Source organism: Pteronotus mesoamericanus, unplaced genomic scaffold (genome assembly GCF_021234165.1).
Source record: "Pteronotus mesoamericanus isolate MK-2021 breed Mesoamerican mustached bat unplaced genomic scaffold, CSHL_Meso_final contig_116, whole genome shotgun sequence".
In the NCBI taxonomy this organism is placed as follows: domain Eukaryota; kingdom Metazoa; phylum Chordata; class Mammalia; order Chiroptera; family Mormoopidae; genus Pteronotus; species Pteronotus mesoamericanus.
Window position 1 is genome coordinate 30,414,206 of NW_026555027.1, and position 17,131 is coordinate 30,431,336.

General features: G+C 35.1%; 1 protein-coding gene across 1 annotated transcript in view; it reads right to left on the reverse strand.

Moving 5' to 3' along the window:
* Nucleotides 1–1,839: 1,839 nt before the first annotated feature.
* The window catches only part of ZBBX (zinc finger B-box domain containing), a 100,436-nt gene continuing 85,144 nt past the window's right edge, over nt 1,840–17,131 (reverse strand). Inside the window, 5 exon segments of the mRNA XM_054576928.1 lie at nt 1,840–1,890; nt 1,892–1,967; nt 3,728–3,866; nt 13,978–14,085; nt 14,088–14,210. Of these exon segments, the coding sequence (XP_054432903.1) occupies nt 1,840–1,890; nt 1,892–1,967; nt 3,728–3,866; nt 13,978–14,085; nt 14,088–14,210 (497 nt within the window).

Here is a 17,131-nt window from a genome sequence, read left to right on the forward strand (position 1 = left end):
CATAAAGCTAACAGCAGCAAGACAAGATGCTAGAAAGGCTTTTGAGATAAATGATGAAGATTCAAGGGTGACTCAGGTTGTCTCTCTATGGGATGATAATGAAGGAAGTGCTCAGGGGACAATGAAAATTACTGGGAAGTCACATACTTAATTTTAAGGTATTTCCTTTGAAAATTTTATTCTGGTAGTATGATTGGTTTTGATGATTGCTACTTGTTCACTTATGTTAATCACTTTTAATAAAAGATATTTTTTTCGGTTAAAAAACATAGCAATGGCTCTAGGTCTCTTCATCGGCATTTTCTATCCTGTCAGTAGATGATGGGTGTGAATGTCAGTACAATTTAATGATGCCATGGAAAAAAAGTATCAAAGATGAATTTACACTCACCAACCATCAGTCTTGCATAAGGCGTTACTATCCAGAGTCACAGAGAAGAAAAATAGTTTGAACACTGAGATATAACTATGCTATGGTGATGGCACAACCAACCTGCAGGGGTATTTTTCTAATAAGTCCACAAACTCCTTAAGGTGAAACTCTCCTAAAAAAGACTGTAAAACTCTCTCTTTCTCTCCATGTCATTTTTGCTCTTAAATCCCTGAATTATAAGACCCTGTAAAACCTTGAATACCCATAAACTCAAGTATCTACTACTCCCCAAGACTAGCAAAATACTTCCATCATTTATTGTTTTCTTTGGCTATCACAACAGTCCTTCATAGTGACTGTAGTAGTTAGGATTCTACAGAAAAACAGAACCAATTGTGGAGGCCAGCAAATCCAAAATCTATGGGGCAGGCTAGCATTCTGGAGACTCGGAAGGAGGTGATGCTGCAACCTGAATCTGGAAGAAGTCTGAAAGCACAATTCCCTCTTCCATTGGATGACCTCACTCTTTCTTCTCTTAAGGCCCTTAAACTGATGGGGTGAGACTCACTCACATTCTGAGGGGTAATCTGCTTTACTAAAAGTCTTCTGATTTAAGTGCTAATCTCATCTAAAAATACCTTTGCAGAGGCAGCTAGAAGAATGTTTGACCAAATATCTGGGTACTGTAGCCTAGCCAAATTGACGCATAAAATTATCCATTTCACTGGCCCTCCTAAAATAAAATGTTTTCGTGAGGGTCTTTTCTGTGTTTTACTAGAACAGAGGTAAAGAATTATGCCCACTTTATTTTGGGTCTTCTTTTTGTTTTCTAGCAGAAACTTTAATAATTATTTATTTTTAATTTTTTATTGTATTTTTTCCTTACCACTTAGTACTCTTTTACTCCCCTTACCCCTGGGAATCACCACACAGTTTGTCCATATCCATGAGACCCTTTTCCTTTTTCTAGCAGAAACTTTTGAAACTATAAGAACTAGCAGAAAAAAGCCCTATAATTCCCAAAGTAAAAAATGGATTCCAAGCACATTTAATGATACTGCCAAGTATGATTTGGCCATCAGATGTACACTCTTGTACACTGATGATATAATTATTTAAACTATAATTTAACAATTACATATTACTTTAAATGTAATAATATTGTAGTCTATGGTAGGTTCTATAGACACAGTTATAACTGTTATTTTTTTACATCACCAAATTTTACTAATATGATCTGCAAGATAGATTATCTCACATATGATACGTTATTTGGAAGAAAAAGTCCTTAAACTTATAATTTTACCAATTTTTATTAGTCTGCAAACCTTAAAATATCAGAGACATTAATAACAGTGAACCTCTCCAGAACCTGGAAGAGTAATCACTTGATTACTTTTTTCAGTTGCTAACTTTTTTCTGTTTATTTTGGGTATAAAACGTAAGAGGTAATAAACAAATGATCCTTAGGTACTTTTTGGCCATAGTAGTGTGATGACAAGTTGCTTGTCAAGAAAATTCCTCTTCCTCCTCATCTGTGCTGCTCTCAGAAAGTGTCAGGGAAGACTGAATTTCAGTATCTTTTTCAGAAGAGCTGGAAATACATTAAAAGATCAATACACAATATACAGAACCAGGTCGCAACTCTTCATTTATCTTCTGATCAATACTACATACGTAGAAGTCACTGGAGGCGGGCAGATGTGAGGAAGCTGCCTCAGACTGGGGCCGTAATTTTCAATGTGCCCAATATACCAAGCCTCCCTTTAATGAGAAATCCTCATCATTCTCCCTCTCCCAAGAAATACAGCCATAGTGGTACCAAAGAGAGAAGATTTTATGATCTCTGATCATGTCTTTCACTGATGATTCAGCAGGCACTTCAGAAACCTGCTGAGCCTCAGGGTCATCGTTAAGGACATTCATCATTACACTGGCTGTTTAATAGAATCCCAATGAATGGACTGCCAGATAAACCACCTCTTTTGTGTATAGTAAATTAGGACTATGTGGATAGCCAGTTAAGATATGCCAAAACCAGAATTAATGGCAACAATTATTGAGTTATTTTATTTGTTGCATTTTATTGTGAAGAGGAAGCCCTATTGGAGACAAGGGTGTGGGGTCCTAGGGTTTGAGAAAAAAGGTGGAGTGGGGAACAGAGGGGAGCCTGCACAATTTAGATGTTTGGGTCTAAGTTATTTAGATTGCCAGCCCACGTATGCCACTAAGTAATATAAAATACTTGTGTAAGATTCCATGAATGATATAAACATTCTTGGCTTATATCATTCTTTCTCATGCCCAACACAGGCTAAGTCAGCAGAGCCTGTGCTCTCATCCATGGTCCAGCACAGATTTAACTGTGATAAAGAATTTTCAGTAGTAATGACTTTTACATGACAGTCTTAATTTTAATTGACATGACATGACTGTTTTATTCTGTTAATGTGTTCCCCTTATATTGTTGGTATTAAATGTCCCTTCTTTTATGAAATTATGGTGACAATAAGTGGTAGGTGTAGGTACTTTGTTCTTAATGGCTTTAGGAAAAAATAGCAACTTTAGACTGACTCCTTTTGAAAATAAATTTTCAGTGGTGTTAGAAATACAAAAATCCAAGAACTTCAGCTAACTGTTTTCATCCTTCAGAGAAAAGAGAGTAACACTCTTGATTTCCTTTTACTGCAATATTAGACTTCAAATCAATTAAAGGAATTTATAATACACAGGACTTTTATTTATTTTTATCATAAACCTTCTGTAATAAACTCTCCTCCTTTTTCAAGGAATTCCAGTATTTCAATAGTAGAGCAGCCTGATGAAATACTTTTCTTAAGCATTTATTAGTATAACCTACGTTCCCTAGAAACTGATTGTCATCCTTAAAAGCTCTTACCTTATGTGAGAAAAGAATGAAATGATAATGAATGAAAATATGCTATCATTAACAGCCTGGATTCAATTTCAAGGAAGAAACCTCTCAATATTCTATTCTAAAAACTTTATTCACGTGAAGTAAGATTCTGTTAATGCAAAGAGTTAAAATTTTTAGCTTAATTAAAGGCAACTGTTTTTCAATTTAAAAAGGAATGCTGAAGGATTATTTTTTTTTATTTTTAGGACATGTTTTGCATCTTAGAATTATCTCTTCATATTATAGTAACACCTTCATAAGTCTTTTACTAAATCCTGATAAAAGGTCAACAAAGAACAGAAACATATTTACAAAAAATGGCCTAAAAGTACACGCATGAGGACAATCTTTCATTACATAATAAAAAGAATTAGTTGGGACTTGTCAAAATTGTTACTAGGAATTATGTTTACATATAAACTGCAGGTTTAACCTACCTTGGTTTTTCTATTCCACAGGGGCCAGTAGAACGCGAGGTCTTAAAGAAATCTAGGACCGACTGACTTATATTAAGCGAATTGTAGTTGAAGGCTGTTGAATCTTCTGAGGTTAGGCTGTAAAGTTCTTCTGAAGGATCTGAAATATTTTATTTAATGAATTATCAACACATAAAGAAACAAATGCACAACATATGGCTCAGAAAGTTTATCCAGAGTAAATAATAAGTAATATAAAGAGGACCTGAGATTTTTAATCATTTCTCAATTTTCTAATGTTTGTGGGGTTGGGTAGAGAATGTTAAATTTGTTTTGAGATTCCAAGTTACATTAACTATATTGATTTTTTAAGGAAATTACCCAATTATATTTTTTCAGCTTAATTAGGATATATTTGACATGTAAAATTGTTTAAGGTATACAGTGTGTTGATTTGAAAACAATTTTATATTGCAAAGTGATGACCACCATAATGTTAACATCTTCATCATATCATATGAAAGCCATTTTTTTTTGTGGTAAGAACACTTAAGATATACCTTAGCAACTTTCAAGCATATAATATAGTAATATTAATTATAATCACTTCCTATATGTCAGATCATCAGAACTTTTTCATCTTATAACTGGAAGTTTGTACTCTTTAATCAACATCTTCCAATTTTTCCATGCCCAGGCCCTGACAACCACCACTCTAGTCCGTTATGAGTTTTGTATTTTTACATTCCACATGTGTTTGTTCTATTTTAGAGTAGTTAATAACATTTATTTAGTGCTTGCCTTGAGCCAGGCAATATTTTAAGTATTTTACATAGGATTAACACTCATAACAATCCAATATATAGTAATTATTACTAATTTTACTTTTTTTATCATTTTTATTGCTATTCTGTATTGTTAGACACTTGTCCCAGTTCTTCTCCCCTTGCCCTCCTCCACCCATCCCAACCCCCTCTCCACACGTTATAATACCATTTGTATTTGTCTGACTTATTTCACGGAGCCATATTGTTTTTTCTTTTTTTAATTTTTTATTGTTCAATTACAGTTGCCCCCATGTCCCCCCATTGCTCTCCCCTGCCCTGCCTACCCTCTCCCACATTCAACACCCCCACCCCCCGCAACCACTATCCTCGTCCATGGGTCCCTTATACATGTTCCTTGATACACATTATACTTCAGTAAAGTGTTGAATGTCCTGAAAATTCATAAAATTACAAAGACAGACAAGTGATCCTCTTAAAGCTGGAATATAGTGCAACTCCTCAACTTATCTGAGTGTTAAACACTTTATTATCTCTTTTTATCATCTAAGAAATAAAAGCTTTACTTCCACATAGTCTGAGGCAGAGGTTAGTCTTAGCAAAGTTGTCCTTCAGTGCTTGTTTTTGATTTTGTTTTTGGTGTGGCTTTCTTGGATTGTTTGGGTAGATAACAAGCATTTGTATGGGAAAGGAGGGGGAGCCTTAAATCTTCTCCCTTTTCATAAAGTGGGCCTATGATTCTGCTTAGGTAGGAAAAATACAGTGCAAGTTAAGTAAGCAAATGTATAACATATCTTTATATAAACTACCAAAAAGTCAATTATAAAAATAAATGACTAGTATATTAGAAAGGCTGTAATGCCTTCTTTTTGTCATTGATACAATTGTAAGAGTCATCTAACTTGTACATAAGGTAATGATGATGTTTAAAATTGTTAAAATTGCTGGGCGCTATTCTCCCTTTCATGCTGATGAGAGGACCAAGTACACATCCTCCTGCTCAGAGCAGCCAAACACCAAACTGCAGTGTGCTACACACTTGACTGAAGAGATTTTTTTTTTTTTGGTGGTTTAGTATTAAAGTTTTTGAGCAAGCAGATTCCCCTACTAAAAGTAACTTAGATTACTTCTGCTGTAAGATAGACATCAATACATTTATAACTGGAAGTGTCCTAAATATTATTCAGCCCACTGATTTTTATATTATGATACATGGAGAAACTCAGCTGGCTTAGGAGGATTGTGAAAGCAACCAGGAGGGCTCTACTTGGTCTTATTTGCATTTGGGATTTATATAAGATTAATTTGGAGGAAAAACAAAAGATTTTTCAGTTAAAATTTTTGTTCCATCCCCTCTTGTTGGAGACTAGGAAATGAGGGGCCCACAGAGGATTGGCAATTTGAAATTTACAGAACCACACAGTCAAAGAATTGAAACTAGGTCTGAGTTCTTTTAGCTCACCAATAATATGAACCACCATGTTCCTGAGTCTAATTCTCTGGCTTTATGCTACCACCTTCTCTCCCATTTTCCACAAGGTAAAAGAATATGGGCATGCCAGGTACCTCTATATGCCCCAATGGTAGGAAATGGTACCAGTGGGAAAACAGTTAATTCAGGATATGGAATTGGTAGGATTATAGTAATAAAATTCAATAGTGATGCCTAGATCTAAAGAATACCCAGAAAAGGTTTTCAACCTAAGTGTTTGCGTCCTAACTGAATGAATACAATGCTAATTCATATTGTGCGAAATAAAATGGGCCTGTTTTTGTACTCAGTATCAGAATTATATTTCAGAATACCTCATCAAGTCAACAGGAGCAAAGATGACAGACGTCACTTGATTTTTCACAGCAGGGAAAAGTAAAATTGCGAACAAAAGCCCTATGGCAGGTTAGTGTTAAAGCTAAAAGGTCAATTGTACAAAAACTCAAGTCTCCCGATTTTCTAATACAGAACAAGAGAAAACTTGATTGATTTATATTGAAATTCTACATTATAACTGTCAGGTCAGCTGATTGTGAGTTAAACCTTTTCTATACCTGGAGTAAGAATGTATGTTCTACGATCATTCAAGAATTTCTTAAATACAATAATAAAGAACTAGACAAAGGAGAAAAATTTTAAACACATTCATATACTTTATTCCACATGCCAATAAACACTTATATAAATAAAAGACAAAAGAAGAAAGGCCAAAGAAACATTAAAAGCTTAAAAACATTAAAAAGTTATAACCTTAAAGGATAAAAACACAGCAGATAAGCTATTTACAAAATGAGCCAAAACCAAAAACAACAAAAATTCCTAAAGGACTATGTAGCATAGCTGCAAATGACATCCCAATGTCTAGGAGGCTGTGCCAGCCCTGTAACCTGTGAGCCCCCTGCTCAGCTCTTCAGCCTTGTTTTCCTGTCCCTGCATCTTTCTTTCACTCTGCCACTGGGTCTTGCCTTTGCTTATCCTCCAAACCTTCTTCCCTTTATCTTCATTCTGCCCACATCCTTTCCTGCTTAAGTGGTCACAGTACTGATTTGAAGCAAGCATTTCGAATTATTTAGGTGACATTGTGGAATGTTGGTAAAACAAAGAAATGCAGGGCAGACCTGCTGGTGGGTTGGTCCCTGGGCTCCGGTGTGCCCAGTGGAGACAGTGGGCGGTTACACTGCCCAGAGCTGGTATCCACAACGGGGAAACCAAAAGTAGTTCCTGCCCCATCTTCCTCCCAGAATATCTATGGAGAGCAAACGGAGCAACATTGTGCATATGAACAAACAGTGAATATTGCTACTCATTGAATGGTTTCATATACCTTCCACCTGAATTTTTAATATGTTGACTTTCACTTATAGGGAGCATTTATTTTCCTCAAATTCAAAGGTGCCTTAAAGCTAAACAATTTTCATTGTCCTTCATTCCCTGACTGTCCCTAGTGAATTTGGTAACTATAAACCCTGAGTAGACTTTTACAACTTAATATCATGCTTAATGGCCAACCAATGAACAAAAGCTCCAATTACATAGGAATCCAATGGCTCACTATTTTGCATCAGACAGCTGGCTACATCTGATAATAGCAGGTGGATCTTTATTCTTTCTTGTTTAAGAAAAAGTGCTTTCTTCTCTTTAATTACTTGCTCAGTGAAATGACCTATGAACTTATATAAACATAAGATTTCCATGGGAATTTAAGGACCACAGAGGCTCTTAAACCACAAGTCAGAATGAGTTTGGACCAAACAAATCATTTTTAACCATTGATAAGGTGCATACCTTCAAGCGCATTATTACTGGTACCTTCTCATAATGCATGTTTTCTGTGTTTTCCAAATTTCTTCAGGCTATAACATCTAAAAACTGACAAGGTGCCTTAAATAGGTTATACCGGTACGTTGAGCTTATTAAGCAAATGACTGCAGTACTATTTACAAAGATATTTGTGGAGAGAATAATAATATGGCATGAACTCTAGCTAACTATAGTCCTCAAAGCAGTCTAGAGGAAAGCATAGTTTTAGAATAGAAACAGCTTTTAGATTTTTTTAACAAAAATTTAGACTTACTAAGAGCATCTTACCTTACTGTATATAAAAAGCACCACCCACTTGTTTCTTATATAATTTAACATTTTTTGCAAGGTTTACTGTGTGCTAAGTACTGCCTTCTTTCTGTGTGTGTGTGTCTACTTCAAATCCTCAAGGCCTTGCCAGGACTCTTAGAATGACACCCAAACTACTTTAGAGAGAAATACATATAATATGTTTAATACTTATTATTAAATATAATATTTAGTACACATTTGAATTTAACCACTGGACAATTTTCTGATAGGGCCTATTATTACACCCATCTTTTATAGATAGAAACTGATGGAAAGTGAGATTAAGAAAGTAATTTGCCCAGTGTCACAAAGCTAGTAAGTGGTTATTTCATTTCAGAACCAGCTCCCCCTTCACATGCTGCTGCCGCAGAGCCCAGCTCCCATGGCCCTGTTTGCTGCCCTTTTCTCCAGACCCAGCAGGAAGCTGTGTCTGCACACGCACATCCCCTGCTGTGCCCACCCCACCTCCTTCTAAAATGGCTCTAATATCACCCACAGCAATCTGAATCAAAGGAGAAATGCTTTACTTAATGTAGTTATTTTCTGCCTTTTCTTCTCTCGGCTCCTTTACGAAGCTGTTTTCCACAGAACCAAGTAGAAGTGGATGCTTCCTAGAGCAAACAGAAACCAGGTCAAGGTTAGCTGCTCACAAAAATGCAGCTTTCACAGGGACGTGAACACATTTACATTTGTATAAGAGTCAAATTGTGTAGCTGTGTCTGCAGGAGACCAAATCTCCAGAGTTTTACCAGAATGCATCATAAGTAGCAAAATGTGGGTGGAATTTTTCTGCCCATTGATGCTAAACAGAATACAAAAAGCCTTGTGCAGAATCAGTGAATTTTCTAGAATAGGGCCTGATTTCACTACAGCATCTGTCACCTCACTGAGTGTTGGGTTGATTCAGCTGATATGTCATCTTCTTACTTCTTCAGCTCCAGGAGAGTGTCTCAAAGCTGTGCACTCATCCAAAGCTAATCTTTCCAAATAAAAAGAGACCTGTTCCGGGGTCAAATGTGTATAAGTGACAGCCTTCTGCTCTGGCCCAGTGGAAAGGCCCTGCTGGTTCACAGGCCATGCTGTGCGTGCTTGCTTTCATATATATAAAGGTACCTATTCTAGTGAAAATGCTGGGGTTGGTGCATGATAAAATGAAAGACACAGGGCTAGAGTGAAGTATGTAAGAATAAAACTGATAAAGATAAGGGAAAAGTTCAGTGGTTAGGAACACACATACAAAAAGACTATTGTTTGTAAGTACTATATTTCATTTATAAATAATGGAACTTATCAATCTATCAAAATAAGAAACCCTTTATTTTCTGATTAAAAACGGTATGGTTATCCTTTTGCATCCAGGTCAGACCAGAGACATGCTTCATTTTATGATTTGCTTTTAGTGTATTACCTCCCAGGAGATTTGCATTTGATTTTTAGTATTTAGAATAATGCAAATGAATGAGGAATAGATAAAGATGGACCATAAATTCTCCTCCCTCAACTTCTAATGAATGAAATGGATAGAAAAAGCATAAAAATAAAAATAAAGTAAAATCATCAAAAACCAAACAAAGAAAACAAGTTCACTTGATAAATTGACAAGGGGCAGCCAAAGAAATAAACAGAAGATTCATTGTAGTGTTGCTGAATGCTACTGAGTCTGCCCTCTCCCCCTACTCCACCCAATATGCTAATAATAGCAAAAGGAGAGTCATCTGAAGTCATCTGAAGACAAGTCTTACCAATATCACACCAATTTGGAGAAAAGTAGTTGAAGGGGAAACGTAAACTTTTGAAATATTTCTAAAGCCTGTATATACCTACGACAAGATCTTAGCAGACACAAGAAAACTACATAACTGCAGGTGACCCCACAGGGAGGAAACAAACTTGAAACCATGTTCAATGGAATTTGGCATTTAATACAATCCAAAAAAAAAGATAAGATAACCCAGATCCTCCAACAAAGGAGGCTGAGTTCCCTGGCCCTTCATCTACCCTCTCCAGGATGCTGAGCTGGTAGGATACAGAAGAGTACAATATCCAACCCACAAATGTTGCTCTAAAGAGAAGACTGACATATTTCAGTAACAGATGGAAAGCATTTCAGCAAAAATGAAGTCACACTATATCAGAAAAGAGAGAAGATCTGAGCAAAGCTACCCACAATAAGTATGAACAAGATACAAAAAAAATAAGAAATTTAAAAAAAGACTATAGCAACTAGCTACACAAACAAACCAGAATCCAAGAATCCATAGCATGCAAAGAATGATTAAATAAAAGACCAATCTGGTAGTAAACAGATCAAGACCATAAGAAAATTCCCAATAAAGTTTTTAGCTACAAAAGAAATAATAAAAACAATATATTTCAAGAGTCTCATAGATCAAACATGTCAAATATCAGAAAAGGAAAAAATTATATGGTAACCTGTTTCTGGATTAAATGTTGTACCGGAAAAAAAATCTATAATGAACATTAAAACAATTTTTGAAAATTAGATATACATTGTGGATTAGAGAATCATACCAATGTTAAATTTCTTAATTTTGATAATTGAACTATGGTTGGGTAAGAGAATCTCCTTGTTCATGGGAAATGCACATTAAATTATTTTTGGTAAAGAGTCATGATGTTTAAAACTTCCTCTTAAATAGCTCATGAAAAAAAAAGAGCTGTATATGTACATATGTGAAATAAGGACAAAAGACAATCAGGTGGTTAATTCAATAAAGTGTATAAAGAAGTCCTTGTACTATTTCTGCATTCTTGCAACTTTTTTGTAAGTTTGAAATTATAACAAAGTAAAATATTATTAAGGAAAGTCAAAGCAATACCTTTAGAGAGCTATTTTATTAAGTCAATCAATAAAGAATGGACTATAGCCAGCTGAAAATTGAAATTCTGACATAGAAGCCACGCTTGAGAGAATCACAGTAAAAGCAAAGGAAAGTAAAAAATGGATAAAATAGGTGAAGAAAATATAAGTAAATACACTGTACAAAGAGGATCCAACATAAACAAAATGGGTTTCTCAGCAGGAGAAAACCAAATGGAACAGAAAAGCAATTTATATGTACAATGGTAGAACAATTCTCTGAAAATAAAAAAGCAACTTATTTTGCAGACAGAAGGAGAAACCTCTGTTTTAAGAAAGGCTGGATTATTAAAACTGAAAAGCAATCCTGGTTCATTAACTGAATTTTAAAGATACAAAAAAAAATTTTTCAAGCATCCAATGAGGAAAGAAGCTGGTCACATGCAAGAGAGAGGGTGAAGTAAAAGGTCAAGGTGACCTCAATTTGCTATTCAAATATAAAGGTAAGCAGGCATTCTGAAACATGAAAGAACTCAAGAAATTGAGCTACTGTGAACTCTATCTGGGGGGGAAACCTATTTGACAATCACGTTCAAACAAAATTTAAGGGGAAAAATTGTGCTAAAGGACTAACTAGCACTGCATTCAGTGACAGACGACAATGGAGAAAAGTGTACAAGTGCAAGGGAAAAAATTATGATCTACTAAATTCATCTAACTCGCTATTATAAATCATAAGGGTAAAACACAGACATTCTCAAGGATGCCCTAATTAAACCTTCCAAAGAATCAAAAGGCTCAAAACTGTGAAGCTGTAGTAAAAAAATGATGGTTCTGATTATTTAATCAATATGAATTTTTACTAAGAAAAAAATAAAGAAAAGGAAAATTTGAAAAAATGAAAAGTTATACCATCGCTGTTACCATAGGTAGTTAACTAGTTATTAAAGGGGGCAAAGGGAGTTAGATATTGCACCTAATTAACTGGGGAGCATACGCCTATTTGCTTTACCAGGAAGCTACAGCTTCACACCCCAGGGGATTATAGCATTGCTCCACCAAGGCAATCAACATTCCTCTCTTTACCCTTCCATTTTGGATAGTTGGGATGATGCAGAGGGGGAGTGCTTGACAGTGGAGGCCTGTCAGTCTAACTAGGGGGTGGACCTATGAAAAAGCCCGTGAAAGCTTGGGAAGTTGATTGGTCATTTTGAAAAAGCACCTGGTCTGTCCCAATCCCAAACTTAATATAATCCCAGAGGAACAAATGCACTCTCTCTCTCTCCCCTCTCGTTCATGACGTTCACTTATTGCAGGCATTATTAGCACATTCAGTCTTACCCAGGAATATAGGACCATGTGGGTCTAGCAGCTAATGAGGCCTGCAGAAGACTATGAGGGCTCCAAATTACTAAGCTTTAAGATGAAACAGAAGCTCTGGACCCTGTCTTTTGCTTTGGCCTTCCTGAAGACACGGCTGGACTTTTTCCATGGTGGGACGGACAGCAATGAAAAATTGGAAACCCAGGTAGCAGCTTCTATTTCCACCCTAATAAACCATCTTGCCACACCACAATCTCCCTGGCTGGGTCCTTGGAATGCTCTCCTCCTGATCCGTGGGAGAGCCTGACCTCCACGAACAACATTGCTATAACAGGAGTGCATCCCATACTGCCTATAATTACATGTGTAAAAAGCAAAAAATAAATGAATTCTTATACTTTATTATAGGGATTTAATTATTACTGTCTAAAGTAAATCATAAAGTTAAAAATGGCTTCAATTGTTTATGACTTGTTCTTACCATTTTCCTTAATTTTTAAAGGGGTATTTGTAAAAATTACAAGTTTATAAACCATATAAAATTGCCAATATCCCATTGTTTTTTTGTCTAACAAAAAGCAGTATAATATAGTTCAACTTAATATTCTGTTACAAAAAATATTTATTTAAATTATATAATTTCCTTTAGTTTCAATTATTTCTGTTAAATTGGGTAAATAAATATGTAACTTTTAAAAATATTGTATAGATCTTAAATTTATTTTTATAAAATTATTACTATTTTTCCTATAATCTATTCATCCTTCTAACTACAAATTCATATATATATATATATATATATATATATATATATATAAAGATTTTGTGGGGATTTTGACTTCCTTTTGTATTTTTCTATATTGACTGAATTTTTCAAAATCAACATGGATTATTTTTAGGAAAACAGCAAAGTTGTGAATCTAAGGTAGATATCACTAAAACAAGAACACAGACAAAACCAAGGGAGGAACCATGGGTGGAACATACAGACCCAGGGAAATTTCTGGCCTGCCTCTTAGATGTGCAGCTGGCTTCTATCAAATGGCACAAACAACTTTCTGGTGAAAATTAAGATTTCTTCCCCTGAAGTTTTGTAACTGAACCAGGCCTTTGTAAATTCAAGAATATGGTTATGATTTACAAGACTACATCCACTGAGTTTCAGCAAGGAGAATGCACAGACCTAACTCCTCCTCAACCTGATCTGCCAACCACCAGCATTCTATCAACTGGGTACTTGTTAGACCTGCAGAATCTGGGCCCCAACCCAGACATACTGAGATTGAATCTGCATTTTAACAAGATCTCTGGCAGCTTTCTGTATACACTGAAGCTTAAGAAATGCTGCTTTAAAGGATCTAACAGCTTAATTCTCTAACAAGGATGTTGAGCAGCAGCTTTCATAAAGCTATAGAGATTAGCCACTCAACAGGTTTGCAAAAAGGAGAAGAAAAATTATTTTTCTGCCCACATGAAGTTTCTTATGAAATACAATTTAATCGTGTATTATGTGGCCTAAAGGGGACTATCTCTTGCATGGCTGGCATCCACACATAACATTTTCAGGGTGACCTCAAGGGATATCCAAGAAAACAGACACAATAGTTGCTGGTTAAAGAGGGAAAGGCTTTTTTGTTGGTTAGCTTGTTTTCTTGGAGCAAGTACGATACGAAGAATCAGGCAGAAGGCAGAGTTTGCAATGTCTATAGTGAAAAAATAATAATAATAATAACACTACCTGCAAGATTTTTCCACACATTTGATTCCTTCTCCAGACTGTCTGAGAAAGGCTCATTGTGATCAGTAATATGAATGTGTTCCATTCCTGCAACTTCAGAAGCACCAGTTCAGTAATAACTGAACAGGGACACCTCTTGGTGGAGGATGAGAGAAGGAAAAAACTGCTGGAGCTTCTCTTAACAGAGTTAGACAGTCATAAATTTGCTGTAAAAGGTCTCTGTGATGTCTGGCCTAAAACAAAAATTTTTCACCTCATCTGCTTTTAAAATTTTGAATGAAACCTTAAAAATACAAAATACTAGCCCCTCAAACTTACAGCAGTTAAGTCATGCAAAAGAGTTTATGAAAAATCAAATTTTAGGTTATCATCCATAATGTACCACAAACTGCTAATCCCAAATTATTTTTCTTATGCATAAAGAACACTTTGGGGTTATTTTTCCATAATTTTTCTACATTTGGAAAAAGATAAAATAATTTGAATATTAACTAAAGCAAAATGTCTATGCAAATTAATTTAGAAATGCATAGCACAGGTAAAGTTTTTAAGGTACTGATTCATTGTTCTGATTTAGATAAATATATTTGTATTAAGTATAAATGATTTATAAGATAAGCTTGTATTCCCTTAACACAAATTGATGTTGTATAAAATATTAAATTCTCGGGAGAAGTACAATTGTCTTTATCATAAAAATTATGATTTGACTGAACATATGCCATAATATTACGCCAGTCTATTGACTCAAAGGAAAAAGTAAAACTCAAAAGAGTTGTTCTGAATTTTAGGCAGTTGTCATGTATTAAACATTTACTGACTATTGAGCTATTCCTTTTTTTTTTTTTGAAACTTTAAAGATCTACTTTGAACGTAGCTAGTATCCTAGGAAGAATCTTAGTGCAGCATGTAATTATTTAAGCAATTAAAAATAACTCAGGTAAGTCCTGAAGGGCACCAATTTTAATGAACATTTCAGAAATCAATTTTGAAAACAATTTTGTTGGAATAAAATTATGAATAAATTAAAATAAGATCCTGACCTTTTGTGTCTGTTTGTGTTCAGACAATTCTAAAGAAAAAGTAACTGACAAAAAAATGTGCTTATGTTGTAAGAAAAATAAATGTAAATATCCTTAAGAATTACTTTAATTTTTTTAATGACAAGAATTCAGAAATGATTTCCCCTTTTATCTATAAGATGTAAAGAATCAATATTTTATTCATAACCATCTAGAAAAGCAATTTGCCATTCCTGCTTAGTGAAGCAATAGTAGGAACAGTAACAGAAGCACAGGTCAGTGAGTGTAACAATTCACCTGTATAAATAGAAAATTCTAGATCCCTGGAGAAAACCATACCCTTATATCTACATTGTGCTAGGTCTCAGCTAAGTAAAATTTAAGGGATTTAGAACTTTTATTAAAATAAAACAAAAAGATGTTATTAACAAAAACTAGATTTCTGCCAACACAGATAAATACAAGGTGAGAAAACTTTAACATAATGTTGATGTCCTTTAGAAAATTTAGGAGAGTACAAATGCCGGCTGAACTCTTATTACAACATCTGGTTGCCACAGTATTTGAAGTTAATTGATACCAATTGAGAAAAAATAAATAAAAGTACACCAGCGATTATCAGACTTATGCTTAGCACACAGCAAAGAGAGAGACCGTTTTTCTTGATGGAAATATATTCGAAAAGCAATTTAGAGTAATCAACTTGCAGAAACAGACAGAAGATACTTCAGTTTGGTCCTGGATTTTACTCATTTACTTTACACATGTGGATGAGTCTGTCATTCTCTCTAATGTTCATTGTATAAGCTTATTAATGTTACTGCTGGGTTAAGATTTGAGACACAGTTAAGGTTGGCATTAATGAAAAATATCACTATTGCATGGATCACTCCATACCTTTTTAAAAGTCCAGTTTTTAGATTACAAATATAGGAAATTATTTTAGGACTAACCTGTGCTATCACTGGCAATGTAATCTTGGGAAATTATATTTTAGGACTAACCTGTGCTATCACTGGCAATGTAATCTTGGGAAATTATAGATTAACACTGATGACAGTTATACTGAAAACAGAACACAAGAAATTGTTCTCGGTGTTAGCTAATGAATATATGTTCTATGACCACTAATAAGACCGCACTGAATATTGGAAATATTGTGTTATATTACTGGCCACAAGAATGCTAAGAATATGAAAAATATGAATCACTCACTGAATAGTATTCAATACAACAGTAGTTATTGTTGCTATTCTAATTATAAATTAGAATTGATGGAGCATAATCAGATCAACATGCTTCTTGCACGGTGTTTCAATGGCAAATTCCATTCTGATCAATGGACCAATATTTTATTCTTAAACTAAAGTTGTAAAACATTGTCTATTGATAGTCTCACTCACCTATGTAAATTACTAAGCATTTGCACCTAAGAAATAGGAATATATTTTCTAAAGGTTCTTGAAACACATTAAAATTTTATTTAGCATTATGGCTTGGTGGAAAAACAAAACGCTAACCTGGGAAGCAAGAACCTTATTGTCTAGTCTCCCTGAACTAGAAATCGGATTACATCTGAAACATGAAAATTCATATCTCACTAGTAAAATTAAGGAGTTGGACAGAATGATGTCTTAAAACTACTCAAATCCCAAGAACTTGTAAGTTCACACCCAACCCAATTCAATTACAAAAACATGCGTCAAATCTTCAAATGGCCTCGCACTGTGTCAGGATCCAGATATTCCAAAGTGTACAAGACGTGGTCCCTTCCCCTGCTGCAAGCCAGACTAACACGCAGTCCTGCCATCTCACTTCCGTCAGTGTTCACAGTGCTCCCGGGCCCTGAGCCACCACTGAGGAGGCACCAATGACCAGGACAGGCGACCTGCTTGTTTTCCTTCTCACTACGGCTGGGGTAAGCATAAAATAAACAAGAAAATGAAAACAATTTTATTTAGTGATAGGTTCTTTGAGAAAGATAAGGGATGATAAATGTGATTAAGGGACTCAAGAGACCAGCATTAAATAGATGGGGTGGTCTAAGAAAACCTCTCTTTAAGAAGGCAGTACCTGGCCTGAGGCTAAATAATGGGAAAGAATGGATCATAGGAAAAAGGGCATGAAGATGG